At 48.1% G+C, this 14,843-nt stretch overlaps 1 protein-coding gene across 1 annotated transcript in view; it reads left to right on the top strand.

Moving 5' to 3' along the window:
* The window catches only part of TMEM206 (transmembrane protein 206), a 17,678-nt gene extending 4,326 nt beyond the window's left edge, over positions 1-13,352 (top strand). Inside the window, exons 3-8 of the mRNA XM_026048403.1 lie at positions 293-502; positions 2,302-2,456; positions 3,667-3,809; positions 9,252-9,396; positions 11,774-11,878; positions 12,777-13,352. Of these exons, the coding sequence (XP_025904188.1) occupies positions 293-502; positions 2,302-2,456; positions 3,667-3,809; positions 9,252-9,396; positions 11,774-11,878; positions 12,777-12,935 (917 nt within the window). The 3' untranslated portion in view covers positions 12,936-13,352. The remainder of the gene's footprint in view (positions 1-292; positions 503-2,301; positions 2,457-3,666; positions 3,810-9,251; positions 9,397-11,773; positions 11,879-12,776) is intronic.
* The last annotated feature ends 1,491 nt before the right edge of the window (positions 13,353-14,843 follow it).

Raw genomic sequence — 14,843 nt, forward strand, 5'->3', positions numbered from 1 at the left:
GTTTCTGAGCTGGCTCCTTAGGAAAAAAACCTTTGCTTTCTGCCTTTCTGGTCCTTAAGCAGAGTGCCAAATACAACGTGTGRGAAAGAGGCACGGTCTTTTGATGATTGTGCCTCATGCTTGAGAAGGAAACAGCTGTCTGACCCATCAAAAACAGTAATAGTTGTGCTTTATTGATCAAATTGAGCTGGCGGTTTGCTCTCCTCTCAGTTTGATCTTAAATGCATATTGCATCAATTCAGCCCAAAAGTCTGTATTTTGAAGTCCTAATTCCTACTCTGTTTGGTTCCAGATGGTGAACTGGGTCCTAGTGTCCCCTACTTGCGTTTCAGCAAGACCTGCCTAAAGAATGTTTTTTCAGTAATTCTCCTGTTCATTTATCTGCTGCTTATGGCTGTAGCTGTGTTCCTTGTCTACCAAACCATCGCTGACTTCAGGGAGAAGCTCAAGCACCCAGTGATGTCCGTCTCTTACAAGGAAGTGTCCTTGTATGATGCACCTGGTAAGACTGGTAATGGATAAAGTGGGTCCAGTTACTGTTCACATTTATCCTGGATTGTTTTATACAGAACAACTTTTGATGCCAGTTCTCCAGAGTCCACTGTGCGTATAATGTTTTCATGCAGATTTTCCACTTAGTCTTGTTTAATCTATAGTGTGTTGCATGGATTGTTAACATTATAGGGCAGGCTTCTGGGCAAGTAAGTTTTTGACCAGTTGGTTGCTTGATTTTTCTGGCCAGTAAATCACTGACAGGAACTGTGGAATCTTATACTATGTTTAGTAGATAGGTTTTTGCAGACTCCAGAACTGGCCCTTTTTTTAGAGGTAAGAAGATCATTCATTACAGAAGTACTCCACAAGGTGTTTCATCGAGCAGCGTAGCACACAGGATCTGTACCAGGACCTCAGCAGTGTAAAATCAGGTACTGTTGACAGCAAAGGAGATGGATTTATCAAACAACCACAAAATCGTCACAGTGCTGCTTTCTGCTTCTGTTCTGCATTGTTTACAGCTGGTCATTGCTCACTGATGTAATAGCTGCATCATGTGACTGGGAAGAAGAGTGTTGGCATAAAAACACAGAGCAGCATCAGGGCCCTGTGCTGCACTTTGCAGGAGGGATTACTCCACAAAAGCATTTTTGAGTAGTGACTGCCATTATTATTTTAATTATCCTGTAACCATTCACAAACAGAGCTGGGGTAGCAAATGCAACGCAAGCAGCCTTGGAAGCTRCTTGTAACACAGTTTCCAATGCCAAAATAACACTGTTGCTCGAAGTGTCAGGGCATTTCACAAATACCTCCCTCCAGCAATTGTTGCTAAAAGGTGTTGTATGCTGTTGACAGCTTCCCCTAGTTGTTTTTCTGTATGGTCAGTTAGACTCAGCTCTGTAAGCATGTTCTTGGATCTGACTGTAGGAGCAGCCTTTCCCTGAGTTTTCACGTGAGCTTTTCACACAGCGAGAGGGGGGAAAAATCCCATTTAAAGAAGCAGAGCAGTGTGACTATAAATCTGAAAGTATTGGCAAGGGGTCCTGCCGCATCAGAGAACATAAATTAGAGTAGCCCTTTACTGCTTTCTGCTGTTGCAGTGATGGGATTCCCAGCTGCAAGCTTGGAGCACTGAGCAGGGGATAAASCGTTTGTAGATTTAATGTGTTCTGACTATTTTCACATCTTGCATTTTGACAGACAAGCTATTTCTGTTGTGCAAGATATTGAATCATACTGATAACCCAGATTATGCTTTTCAGTAATTGATCTAGATTATCTACAAGTGAGTTTGCTTCTAATATTAAATGTGGCGTGAAAGGATTACTTTGGGGTTTTGTTTTCTACTAGCYATCTAGGAGGTGAGAAAAATACGGTACAGCCTGTTTTTTTTAATGGATGCTCCTGGTTTTGACAAAAAACAGTATTTGAAAATATGCACGCACAGAAGCACTTCATGCTCCACTTGCCTGAAGTGGTCTCCTGACTTGGGCAGTCTTCTCACCTGGGGCCAGAGGGCCTGATTTTGGGGAGGGCTGGTGCAGCTTAGCAGCTCCTGTGAACCTTGAATGGTGTTAGCAGARCATGAAGGGAGGTTTTCTGCAGTGCACTGCAGGGCTGCCGTCCTGATGTGGCTGGCATTGCTCCCCTGCTCTTGCTCAACATGGAGCCACGTGGTTTAGCTAAACTCTTTGTTGGAACTTGGCAGGATAGCCCAGCATCCTGTGGGATTAAATCCCAGAACACAGATCCATGTGCTTGGGAAAGAAATCAGCTGTCTTCCACTTTTTTCCTCCCAAACAGGTATTGCCTTTTACCCAGGCAAGGCTCGGCTGCTTAGCTGCAAGCATCATTACTATGACCACATTCCACCTCTGGTAAACCCCGGTCAGCCAGGAGACATCGAGTGCACCACTCAGAGAATCAACTACACAGACCCTTTTACCAACCAAACCATGGTAATAATAACAGAACAAAACTTAGTCCGTGTTTTTTTCTTTAGTTTGTTTGTAATTTGAAAGTAAAAATACAGAGTGCTGCAAAAAATCCAATACCTCTTTTTTAAAAATTATTAATTTTGTCTCTTTGTTTTCAGAAACGTAAAGTCAGTGTGAATGTTATAGATGATCAGCTGTTATGTAGATGTGTGTAGCATGAAACCCTGAGAAAACCCAGAAAAGCCTCATTTCTGACTGTTCCACTCTTGCATCTTCTCTCTCCTAAATGAACCGGCAAGCAGCCTGCTTGTTATCATAAAACTACCTTTGGTTGAAAGCAGTAGCAGTTCCTTCGTTAAATAGGGGTATCTTCTATCTTTTTGTGTGTTTGCTGGGGAGGAATACTGTTTTTGTCCCACTTGGAAAAGTTTTAATTTGACCCCAAGTATTTAATTACATCAAGACACAGAATATAAGATGAGCCAATAACATGAGTGCATGGAGTCTGTCTTAAAGGTGTCCTTAAAATGCAGCAAATCTAGCTTCTGAATGGATACATGTTCAGAAAATACAGTATGAGATATGGTACTTTTTATGTCATCTAAAGTTGTTGCTCAGGTTGTTTTTAAGGAAACTAAACACTAAGACATAAACTGTTTACCTGTTTGGCCAGCTTTTTTTCCCCTTTGTGTTTTGCTATTCATCCGGTCAGCATTTTTTTTCTAGAAAGTAGCTCATTTTGTTTATTTAAAACTAAAATTCTAGGCGCAAGTCTGGTATTTTGTTTTGGCCACTATTGCTTTTTGTGCACAGTTTAAGAGTTTGCATCTTGTGGAGCCCTGTGTTCTTCACATTAGACTCCAAATTCACTTGTTTAGTACTGAGAGCTGAAAGTTTCCAGGCTTTAATACTCAAAACAGTTTTGATTTTCCTCCTGCAGAGTGCAGGTAGAAGAGCTTTAGCTGTTAATTCCTTCCATGAAGCCACATGACTGTGATAGAATTAGAGCAGATTTCTTAGGGAAAAAAATCTTGATTTAAAGACCTTATTCTTGCATTAAAAGCAGGACTTTAAGTATGCCTTGGCATTCTTGTTAGATATTTTAGTAGATGGTACTTACTAGAGGTCTAATATGTGTGCATTAGATTTCTATAGGGCATTTGTGAAAGATGGCAAAATCATGAACAGGAAATGAGGATTCCTCTCATTCTTACTGTCTGTCTGCTTACAGAAATATGCTTTGGTTGTTCAAGGCCCTCGAGATGTGAAGAAAAAGGAGCTGGTGTTTTTGCAGTTTCATTTGAATGGGACAGACCAAGACTTCAGTGCAATTGACTACCTACTGTTTTCTTCCTTCCAGGACTTCRTCAACAGGTATGCACGGAAAGAAAGGGAGAAGTCCATAATTTCATTGAACTCACTATCATAACAGTGCTAATGAAAGCAAGGTTATTTAAATGGAAATTCCAGGAGCTTTATGATAATTCCCATCAAGTTGAGGTATCTTTGAATGAGTTTGGTACACTTATATGTCTTATGGTTTCTAGTTGCTAAACACACTTCTAAAAAAAATGAACTGAGGACGTTTTCAGTGACAAAAACTGCCCTTTAGTCATTTGTGGCTTTACTTTCTTAGTTAGAAGAGTGTGCTGGCCGTGGGTGATGAGCAAGTGGACTTTACCAGCCAGGGTGATCATGAAATGCCCTGAAAACACTAGAGCGTTTTGGTTGGTTGGTTGGTTGTGTGTGTGTGTTTTTTTGTTTGTTTTTGTTTTTTTTTAATTATAATAGAAATCAAATCTTCAGTTGGATTAATTGTGAGTTCAGTGAAAGATGAAGCATGTCTGTTTGTATTACTGGTTTTATGTAAGATGCCACAGAATGGTGTAATTCCATAGATGATGCCGTCAAAAGTACTGCTTATGGGTTGAATGCTGGTGCTGCTGGAGCGATTAATCAGCCTTCCACTAATTTTAATAGCAACAGAGTTAATCGTGTCTTGATCCTTCTTTAAAATCTCACTCCTTTTCCAGGCTTATATGAATAAACTCCAAACTTAACTATTTATTTCTGCATTTAATTTCAATTCAAATTCAGTTCTCTCTCTGATCCAGATTAAAACGCTGGATGAGAGCCATTAGTTGCAGTGAGGTCTAACAGAAACCTTTGATTTGAGACAGAATGCAGAGGCGTAGGGGAAATGCAGAGGCGTAGGGGAAATGCAGAGGCGTAGGGGAAATGCAGAGGCGTAGGGGAAATGCAGAGGCGTAGGGGATAGAGGGCCTAGGCAGGATGCAGAGCTGTGAGGGAGGCGGACAGAAATAGCACTAGAGATTTCATGGTACCAAGCGTCCCTGGAGGCTGCGGTGTGATTGTACTGGGCCTAGCTTGAAGGCTGAGACTGGGCCAAGGAGGGTGAATCTGGCTGCTGAGAATGTGTGTGAGCTGCGAGGGAGACACCTGGCACCAGCCTCCTGCCTCYGGGTTGGCCTGGTCAGCAGCCTGGTGGCAGAACGAGTCGTGGAGAAAAGGGGAAATGGCACCTTGGTCCTAAGAGCTGKGCCTCCACAGTGTTGGAAGGCAGTGGAGCTGAGGCTGGGAGAGGGAAGGCTGTGTGTGAATTGGATAGCTTGTCTTGCTCAGTAGTGTTGGTAGTAGTATTGCTATCCTGGTGTCCCAGGGCATGAGCTGGGCAGTTTAGGGGCAGGTTGAAAATTTWAGTTTGCTCCTGACCCGTGAAGTGCCTGTGAAATCTCATGCTACGTGAAATGCTTTTGTTCTGTCCGCTTCCAGCAGAAGAGAAAACAGTGACTTCCTTCTGGCYGGCCAGCCAATGCCGAATTTAGCTGATGGGAAGTCAGGACTAAAATAACCTTGGAAACTGTAGAGTGTTGACAATGTAAATTTTTGTCCTTTTGAACAAGCTCTAAGCCTCCACTTAYGGGCTACTATTAACTAATTTTCCTGATGAAGTCTCACACTTACTGGTTCTGGGAACATATTACCAGCTCTGCATCTGGCAACTCTTACATGACTAATTGTTAGTAAAGATTGCGAGAGATAGGATAAAACTCATCAGATATAATTATCTTTACAGATGTTTGCCATGGCTGCAAACCACTTAGGCTGGACTTAGATGAGCAGACTGCTGTAAAATGCCCTTACAGGATATTCCATCATCTTAAACCACAATTCCAACCCCCTTAAAGTTGGTGGAAAGAGTCCTGCTGTATGTGCACCACAGGTTCTCTGTGGGCATCATTACGTGCAGYTCACTGCTGCTTTAAACAGCAATAACAGTGTCGTGGGGGCGACGCTCAGCAGCCGTGACCCAAACGGTGCTTAGAGACCTGCTAACTTGATGAGTTTTGTCGAGGTGTTGCCACGTGGTGGGGAGCCAGGCAAGGTCCAAGTGCTCCTCTCGAGGCTTTTCTGCTGTGCAGCTCTTGGGTTGAGCCGGGGTGGCCAGACCGCCCCGAGCAGGCCCTGCTCTCCAGCTGGGCGCTGGCCGGCGCGCTGTGGGGCTGCCTGCCCTTGGCCTGGGCACCACCATGAGGCTGCCACTGCCTTTTGTTTTTCCCCCTGAAGACTGTGGCAGCTGCTCCCTCTGCCATATTAATTGCAGGGAAGGAAATAATGAAACCCTTGCAAATTACCAAAAAAGGGTAGCTAAAAATGTAAGTTCCTTTCTCAGCTGTTATTAGTGTAATACATGGGTTTAAGAAAAAAATAATCCTCTGAACATGTTACTGTCCAAACTATTGTCGGCTTGACATGTAAAATCCTTGAGGGATGTGGGCTGGGAGGAGGCGCTGCGGGGCTGCGGCCCTGCCAGGCAGGGGCTGCCCCACGTGTGGGGCTGGTCGAGGCGCACGGGGCTGGGGGCTCCCACGTCAGCAGCGCCTGTCACTGCCCAAGCCCCTGGTCTGGGGGCACCACGGCCTTTGGTTTGCCCAGGGCTGAGGGCAAATGATGTCCYTTGTACTTCTCTTTGCTGTGAAGTGAGAATTTCATTATTATTTTGTGTGATATGGAGGTAGTATTAATATTTGGGGAGAAGCTGGGAATTTTGCGGTACACCAAAAGCAAGCAATAAGGTTTCAAAAGGGTGATAGGTAGAAGGACTTAAGCGTGTAGCCTCTGTAGGATGTCTGCCTGTCTTTGGGGTGAATACAGGGGGTTGGGAGGTGCCTCCCCAGACCACCACCCTACAGTACACCCTACTCCAAACAGTGAAGTGCTCTCTAGCAAGGCTGCAGTTGCAGTGGAAGCCCAGTGTGCTGTTGCTGTCTGCTTGCCACGGGAGCTGCGGCTGTAATGTTAAGGTTCGTTTTGTGTCTCCCACCTGGGTTTTCCACGTGGTTTTGGAAAGCTTTTCCAGCGTGCCATGCTGTGCGCAGCCCGGCCTTGGCCCGTGCCTGCCGGGGTGCTGGTGCTGTGTGTCCTCGGCGCGGCGACGCGCCCTGCGCTTCCTCGCTCTGCCGTYGCTGCCGCTGCCTGTGTGACACGGGGCAGGGCAGGGGGCAGCCGGGCAGGGGGCTCCTTCTGAGACTGCTTCTGCGGGGCTGCTGGAGGGATGCGCTGCCATCCTGCTGGGGTGACCAAGCCACTAGTGTGGCAAAGAGATCAGGGTATTCCCAAGCGGCTGAAGTGCTCTAGGATATAATCTGCCTAGATGTGGACAGAAGTGTATTAATTTCTCCTTCCAGAACTGCTTCCTCTTTCTGTCTGCACCACACAGTTCTCTCCCACTTGAAGTCCTGTTTTGAGGCTGATGGCTTTGGGTTTTGCTTCTCACAAATATGTGCTTGTTCACCTGCCAGGCTTGAGCAGGCGCTGCCCTCCAGAGCAGCCAGTGCCATGCTACTGCTCTGCAGAGATGACCTGGTGTGTGGGAAGGAAAAAGAGCCCTGTTTCTAAAAGCTAAGGAATAGAAGCACAAGAAAAGCACCAATCTGCCAAGAGGTGGTGCAGGGCAAATCTTCCTGATCAGTCCCTTCTTCAGACAGCGCCTTGTTTTCTGTTCTGCTTTTCTTCTTTTCATCTTTCTCTTGAAAGACCAAACTGTTCTAGGCTCCCAACAGCCCCAGCCTTATTCTCCCTGTGTCAAACGGGCCAAGAACCTTTTCCTGTGTCTGCAAAGATGGATTTATCCTGGCTGAGTCGGAAACTCAGCTCTGCCCCCTTGTCTCAGCCCAGCCTACCCAGCCACACTTTGCCCACCTTGCCCAGCCTACCCAGCCACATCTCTGCAAACCTGAGATCTCCCTTCAGTGAAAATCACCCCATGCGCTTTAGTGACTCACTGCTGTGCTCACCCCTTCCTTCCAAATGAAACCTCACTAGAAAGCAGCTGCAAGGACCAGCTTGTTGCATGGAGAGAGCAAGCGAGGGGCTAAACGCACATAGCGCGGAGGAGCCCCAAGGAAGCATCACTGGGATGCTCCATGCAGAGTGCCCTGTGCAGCTGCTGGAGACGGCATGGGGCCGCGTGTGCCTGGGCTCACAGGCTGCACCCGCCACATTGCTCAAGGCCAGAGAGTTAAAAAAGGGCACAAACCCGCCCTGCCCTCGTGAGCCCCCGGCAGCTGTGGCTGCGGACCGTTGTGAGGACACTGGGGACAGATGGGAGCCTTGCAGCAGAGGTGGGTTGTTCCTGAGAGCCTAGGAATGTGTTGAATGTAAATTGCGAAGCCTGTCACCTATGGCTGCATTGGAACTGGTCTGCATGCACCCAGAGAGGGGGAAAGCAGCCTGCCCTGCTCTAGGCTGCTCCTTTTGCCTTCACGAGCTATCGAAGGTAATGTTACTCACAGCTCTAATTGATCCCAACTTCAGCACTCTAACAGAAAGTAAGAGGGTGTTTGTCAGCTCAAACCTGTTACCTTAAGTTCTCAATTCCATAAAGCACAAAAGAAGTGCTGGGCAATCCGTGTCTCAGAACAGGCCCATATTCCTGCCTCCAGGCCAAACACAGGGAAGCAAAGAGGTGAATGGTCCTGGTTAGGTTTTTTAAGTCTGCCTTAGCTGAACTAGATGGACGGAATTGGCCAAGCTGGGCATCATGGAGGAGGATGGTGAAGTGCTAGCACTGTTGGCTCTGTAGAGGGCAAAATTGTATCCTACAGCTGCTGCTGTTACAGGGCTTGGGCTTTGCAATTCTCCAGTGTTTGTTTTCTGAGCAAGGCAGCCCAAGCTCTGCTGCTCTGCACAAGGGCCCAGGGAGCAGGCGCGAACTCGCCAGCCTTGGGAAGTGASAAGTAGCCCAGACCTAATGAACAGGGTGCTGCCGACAGGGCACTGAGGCTTCCTTTAAATCCTGGTGGTCTTCTWCATCTACCTCCTAGAACAACCGTGGTCCTTGCTGCCTACAAAGCCTGCAAAGGTGTTTTTTTTTCCTCTCTCCAATCCTGAGAGAACAAACTCCCATCAGAGACTGGAGAAAGCTGCTGCTTCATCTCCCACTTCCCCTCAGTGCCCTGACATGGGGGCAAGTGTTTTCCCAGGCTTGAGGCCACATTTCCCCATCTTTGAGAGCAGACTCCAGAGCACAACCAAGTTCCCCTGCAAAGCAGAGGGATCCCTTTGGGGATGCAGAACTGGGAAATGGTGAGGAACCGCATCAGTCTTCTGCAGCTGGGAGCAGGAGTGCAGGTCCAACCTTCAGCGAACATTAGTGCTACCTATAGATGTTTTAGATGTTGAATATGTTTTAGCAGTTGAAATTTAAACAGAATTTTGAATGTATTTTAAATGTTCCTGGGTCTGACATTGTGCTACGTGCAGCRCTCAATAAAATGGTGTTTTTTCCTTTAGTCCAGAAAAAGCAGAATTCATGAAGGACTGTGAAAGCTCATACTCCAGCTGGAAGTTTTCCGGAGGATTTCGAACTTGGGTGAAGATGTCCCTGGTGAAAACCAAAGAAGAAGATGGTAGCGAGACTGTGGAATTCAAGCAAGAGGTAAGAAATGAAGCTTGGGAAGAGTTTTTTTGAGCACTGTCAGTTAATTTAAAAACTATTTACTGCCAAAAAATTGATGTTTTTGGATGATAATTGACTGACAGATCCATTTCTTGCAACAAATGGCAACAGGAGTTGGAGAGAGGGAGAAAACTCCTTTTTTTAATGCATTATCTATAAACTGGCTTTTGTTTCAATGCTTTCCTTACACCACTTGCCTTTGAGCAGTTTCAGAGTCTGTGTGGTTACTTGTGTTCCTTCTTAACAAGGAGAGGTTTTGCAAAAGCATTAATACCTTGATGAGCCTAGAGCCATATCTTGGAAAAACATGTGATGGAGAAGCCAGAAGATGCAGCCTGTGACTGTATTATCAGTGAGACCTGCAGGGATTGATTTCTTAGAAATATTAACACAGCTCCTTTAGTTCCAAGCTGTGGTTTCCAAAGTAATTGTCTAAAAATGGTGTGGAATGGAAAGAGTTATTGTTTAGATTACCAGGGGGATGATGTTAGGGTGAACAGGTGAACACAAGCAGGGTATCTTTTGTAGCCCTGCTGATGTCTGCTTTTTGTTTGGATTTGGGACTCTTATCTGTTGAGAAGCCTTAGAAACAGGGAATAACTCATTTTTTTTGTATCATTCAAAATTATAAAACATGGACTCAGACTGGAAAAGTCTGACTCCACCTCAAAAAGGTCAAATTTTTCTTGACTGGAAGCATTTATGGACTAGGAGCTAGGGAATTGGAATAGGCACAGAAATGAATTTCAGGTTTCCGTTCCCTATTAATAATACAGGAGAACTGAAGCAGCTCAGGCATCAGTTGCACTTGTCTYATTGGCAGTGCAGGAGAGTTCAGTGCCCATGCAAGCGGAGCAAGGCAGCCCAATAGCCTGTCAAAGGGGAAAGCAGGAGAGCGTGCCAGGAAGATGCAGCCCGCCCGTCGCAGTTAAATTGTGCTCGTTTCCYGACGTGCCGCTTTCTTCAGCGGGCGCAGTGATGGCTCTGAACTGTGAGGGACTCCCGTGGTGGAGGATGCACGTGAGGCAAAAGTGTTTGACCAGCCTGGGTTGGCCAACGCGAGCCRGGGAAGCTCTAAAGCGCGCTGGATGGACACACATAATGTGGTATCTCCTGCTCCCAGGAGCTCACAGCCTAAAAATGTGGTGAATTCACAGGAAGGGAAAGGGAAGACTCAGAGGAAGGCTAAAGGGAAACCTTAAGGTGTTTGTAYAGAAAGTGAGCCAGTAAATGAGCTGTTAGGTGCTGCATGACCATGTGCAGCYCTGAACTGAGTAGCAGCACTGCTGGATTCACTGCTTCCAGTGTTACTATCGCCTTGGGGGAGCAGCATCCTGCCTTGGGTGCAGGGAGGCACGGAGCAGGGAAGGGCGGGTGTCTGCCGTGCCTGCAGTTGCCCTCCCACGAGCAGCTGGGGTCATTTATACCCTGCCCTGGCAGTAAGGGGTTAGTGCAGCCCGCCCGCCCTCAGGCTCTGCAGAACTCCCTCTGGTTGCGGAGGGGCCTCTCAGAGCAGCACCTTGCTGCTGCTGGTGGTTGGGGGGCAGCACCTTGCTGCTGCTGCTGGTGGTTGGGGGGCAGCACCAGGCTGCTGCTGGTGGTTGGGGGGCAGCACCTTGCTGCTGCTGGAGGCCCTTAAGGCCAGTCACACGCTCGCATGGCTGCCTGTGGTCTCAGCCTCCGAATCTCGGAGCTGGGATGCAGCACTTGTGTGCTTGGGGTTGCGTTCAAACTGTAACCTCCTTAATGGGAAATATGCTTTTAATTGCTCAACTCTGGCRTTTTCTTCACCCTCCACTTCCAGTTTTTAAGCTGGATGGATAAAGGCATTTCCAAAGCCACCTGCAGCCATCCAAGGATGCCGTAGGCTGCGCTGAGCRATGGTGCTCTTGGCTCCCCTGGAGCAATTGCACTCAGCAGGTTCCCTGGCCAGTAGCCTCCCAAGGAGGGCTGCGGTCAGGAACCTCCTGCTGCCTCAGCCCCTTCCCAGCGAGCAGGAGCAAATCCGCCCGTGCTGCTTCTGCCCTGCCGCCCTCCTCCCTCCGAAGGGATGTGGGCTCAGAAAGGGCCGCGCGGGCAGTGCAGCGCCTCGCCGCAGCGCTGCCCTGGCTGTGTGCGCCGCGCGGCGAGCGCGACGGGGCTGAGCTTGGGCAGGGCTGCGCTCGTGAACAGCCAGCAGCTGCAGGAGGCTGAGCCCAGCCGTCCAGGGAGGGCAAGGCTGAGTTTGGAGTCCCTTCATGATGACCCTGCTCTTAGATCTGCTCTTTCCACCTCCCTCCAGGCTGTGGCTGCTGTGCGGAAAACTGCGTTAAAAATCAAAGGCAGTAACAGGCATGTCCTCTTTTCCTCTCTGCAGACTAGCGTGGTTAACTATATTGACCAGAGAACTAAACCCAGAAGCGACCAGCTGTTTTTTGTGGTATTTGAGTGGAAAGATCCCTTCATCCAGACTGTTCAAGATGTGAGTAACGCGCTCGTCCCTCCTSCAGCCCTTGCCTGACCGCGAACGTGTGTGGCCCGAGTGCACCTGCCCTTATCCCCCGGCCCCAGTGGGGACTAGAGGAAGAGCGAGGTCCCGCCTAAAATTTCAGGCCAAGCCCTTGCCCTCCAACCAGTTCTGTGTCTTCTGCTGGGGTCAAGGGCATTTGAAGCCTTTTGTTGGCTTGGTGACATGCCCCTTTCTTATTGCAGTCACATAGGCATGAAGCTAAGAGAAAGCCTGGGTGCCCTGCATGGCAGCAGAGCCTAGCTTTAGGTCAGGTCTCAGCTTTTTGCCTAGATAAGAGTGCTGCAATAAACTGATTTAGTGACTTTTCCTCTGAATGGACAATCCAGAAACCTCGACTCAAATGGGAACAATAAAAAGTAATCAGCTGGTGTGGTTCATTTGGACAGAATTTGGCTTTAAGCTGTCCTGCCCCTCTCAGTGGGTGCTCCCCAGGCAGCCAGGGTGCTGCGCGCAGCGCGGGGCTGCGTGCGGGGCCTGCGCCTCGTGGGCACCTCTTTGAATGTCGCTGATGACTTTTTAAATGAGGCGTCCGAGGCAGCGTAATCCCTAGGGGTAAAATGGGCAATTTACCTGTATCTCTAGACATTGTTTAAATGATTTACCATCTTCAAGAGTCTAGAAGAAGTTGGGAGCTAGAAGGGACACCTTCTGGAGCCAGTGTGTGTCCTTCCTGGCAAGAGGGAACTGGGAAGATCCTGAAGGGAGGTGGCCTTTGTGTGGAGGCAGCTCTGCAGAGCAGTGTCCCCTGCTGCAGGACACGTCGCTTTGAAAGCTGGAAGTGGTTGTTACTGAGCAGGCACAGTATTGGTTGAGGTGGATGAAAGGGAATAATGGTTTTAATTTCTTTCAGATAATCACAGCAAATCCTTGGAACATGATTGCGCTGCTCTGTGGTATCTTTTTGGCTCTGTTTAAGGCAGCAGACTTTGCTAAGTTAAGTGTTAAGTGGATGATCAAAATCCGCAAGAGACATCTGAAGAGAAGTCAAGCAATGAACCACATAAGCTGAGAATGAGTGCCTCAAGCTGAGACTAAAAGACTGCCTTTTAAGTATTCATAGCAGAAGGAATAGAACATAACTGGAACAAACGTCAATCGGCAACTACAGCTGTAAACCAGGTATCTTTTCCGCAGAACACTCCTCGGCCGAGCAAACTGACACTTCATCTTCCAAAGGGAGCTAACCCTCGGCCACGTCTAACCAACTCACGCTATTTTAACTCAAATCTAATCCACTTACCTCGATGCCTGGTGTGTGAGGGAGCGGGAATTCACTGGTGTTCRGCAGGTCAGTGCTGCAGGGGCTGAGCTCTGTCACTGCGCGGGGTTTGAACTTGTCTCAGCCAGGAGAGCGCCTARCGCGGCGCGAGCCCCGCGCTCCTGCCGCCCCTCCCCAGCTGAGCTCAGATACACTGGAGTCCTGGTGCCTTTGGATTTARACATGTAGTGGCATTATTATTAAAAGACACCTAAAATAAGTTCCTGTGTGCATTGTCTAAGATTCCTGCTCTTAGCTTCAGCTAAGTCCGACAGGAATATTAGGCAAAAAAGTTGAAGTGAAAAACATTCCTGATCAGTCTGAGCCTCATGTGTGTTTTTACTAKTTATTTTCTAACATAGATGCTGCACAAATCAATCAGGTAAGTTGAAGACACCCTTCAGGCCTGCATCAGCTTGGCCTATTAATGGGATTTATTGTTTTTTCTTTCCACATGTCCCTTCCTGAGGCGGGGGCCCAGCTCAGAGCCGCAGGGCAGCAGCCCCAGCGTTTGCCCAGGGCTGCTCCTTGCTGAGGGGYTTGTTGCCCCGGTGCCTCTTCCCTCCCTTGAGCCAAGCGTGGGGGCTGGAAGGGCAGAAAACACTCCCATGTGGGACCTGTAGCTCTAGCAGGGCTGGGGCRAGGCCCTGAGGGAAAGATGGGCTCTTCTCTACACTCTTCCTTTTCYTTTTTTAAACTAATTAATGTAGCAGCTGCCTTCAGTAGCTCCCTTACATCTATCACCACCCTTTGTTTTATGAGGAAACGTTACTGCTACAGACAGGTTTCCTGGCTGGAAACAGGTGGCCTATCTAGTACGTGCACTATTTTTAGGTGGGATGCCAGTAACAAGCACTACCCCATTTATTTGAAATATTCTTAATATTCTTAATATTGAMTATATTATAAGAATATATATAATTCTTAATATTGAAATATTCTTCTTAAACTATTGCCTTTTCCYCCCTTACTTATTCTTATGTTCCTCTTTGTACAATTTTGAACCACTTTGGGTCCGGTCCCACAGGGCAAGGGTTTGTGTCAGTGCTGCGGACGGTAACTGACTGCTGCAGAGCCCCGCTCCTTGCAGGAACTGCTCTTGCTGCCCCTTAGCAGCCCTAGGTTAGTAATGCCTTGCTTCAGGAAACACCACACCGAGTACTGAAGTATTTCCCTCCCCATCCCTCTTTGGGAATGCATCGGGGAGCTGGTTCCCCCCTCCTCAGCAGGGGACGGGGAAGGGCAGCAACAGCTCGGCCCTGCTCTGGCGCAGAGGGAGCAGCACGAGCGCGAGGCCCTTGTTGCACAGGGGGCCCGCGCCGCTCCCCAGCCCCTGCTGCGCCTGGTGCTGCTGCTGGGCACGGGGCAGCAGCGCTGGGGCCGGCTGCTTTCGGSCTCCTTGAGGCCTAGGGCTGCACTTGCCTCTTGCAAAGGGACASTCGAGAGCTTCTCTTGTTTGACCTCTTCAGGCAGCAGTGGAGAGGAAAGGGAGCCCCTTAGAGACAGAGACTAAAACAATAATAGAATTTGTTTTTTTTTTAAATGTCAAAGTCATACACTGTACTATAGACTTCTCCCTGCTGCCTGAATTAAGTCAGTAAAACAGCCAAAGAACAGTCAAAAAAACAACTTCAGGACCAGGTCTCAGCTGTGCTCTCC

Source organism: Nothoprocta perdicaria, unplaced genomic scaffold, assembly GCF_003342845.1.
Source record: "Nothoprocta perdicaria isolate Ctin4 unplaced genomic scaffold, notPer1 scaffold_54, whole genome shotgun sequence".
NCBI lineage: Eukaryota > Metazoa > Chordata > Aves > Tinamiformes > Tinamidae > Nothoprocta > Nothoprocta perdicaria.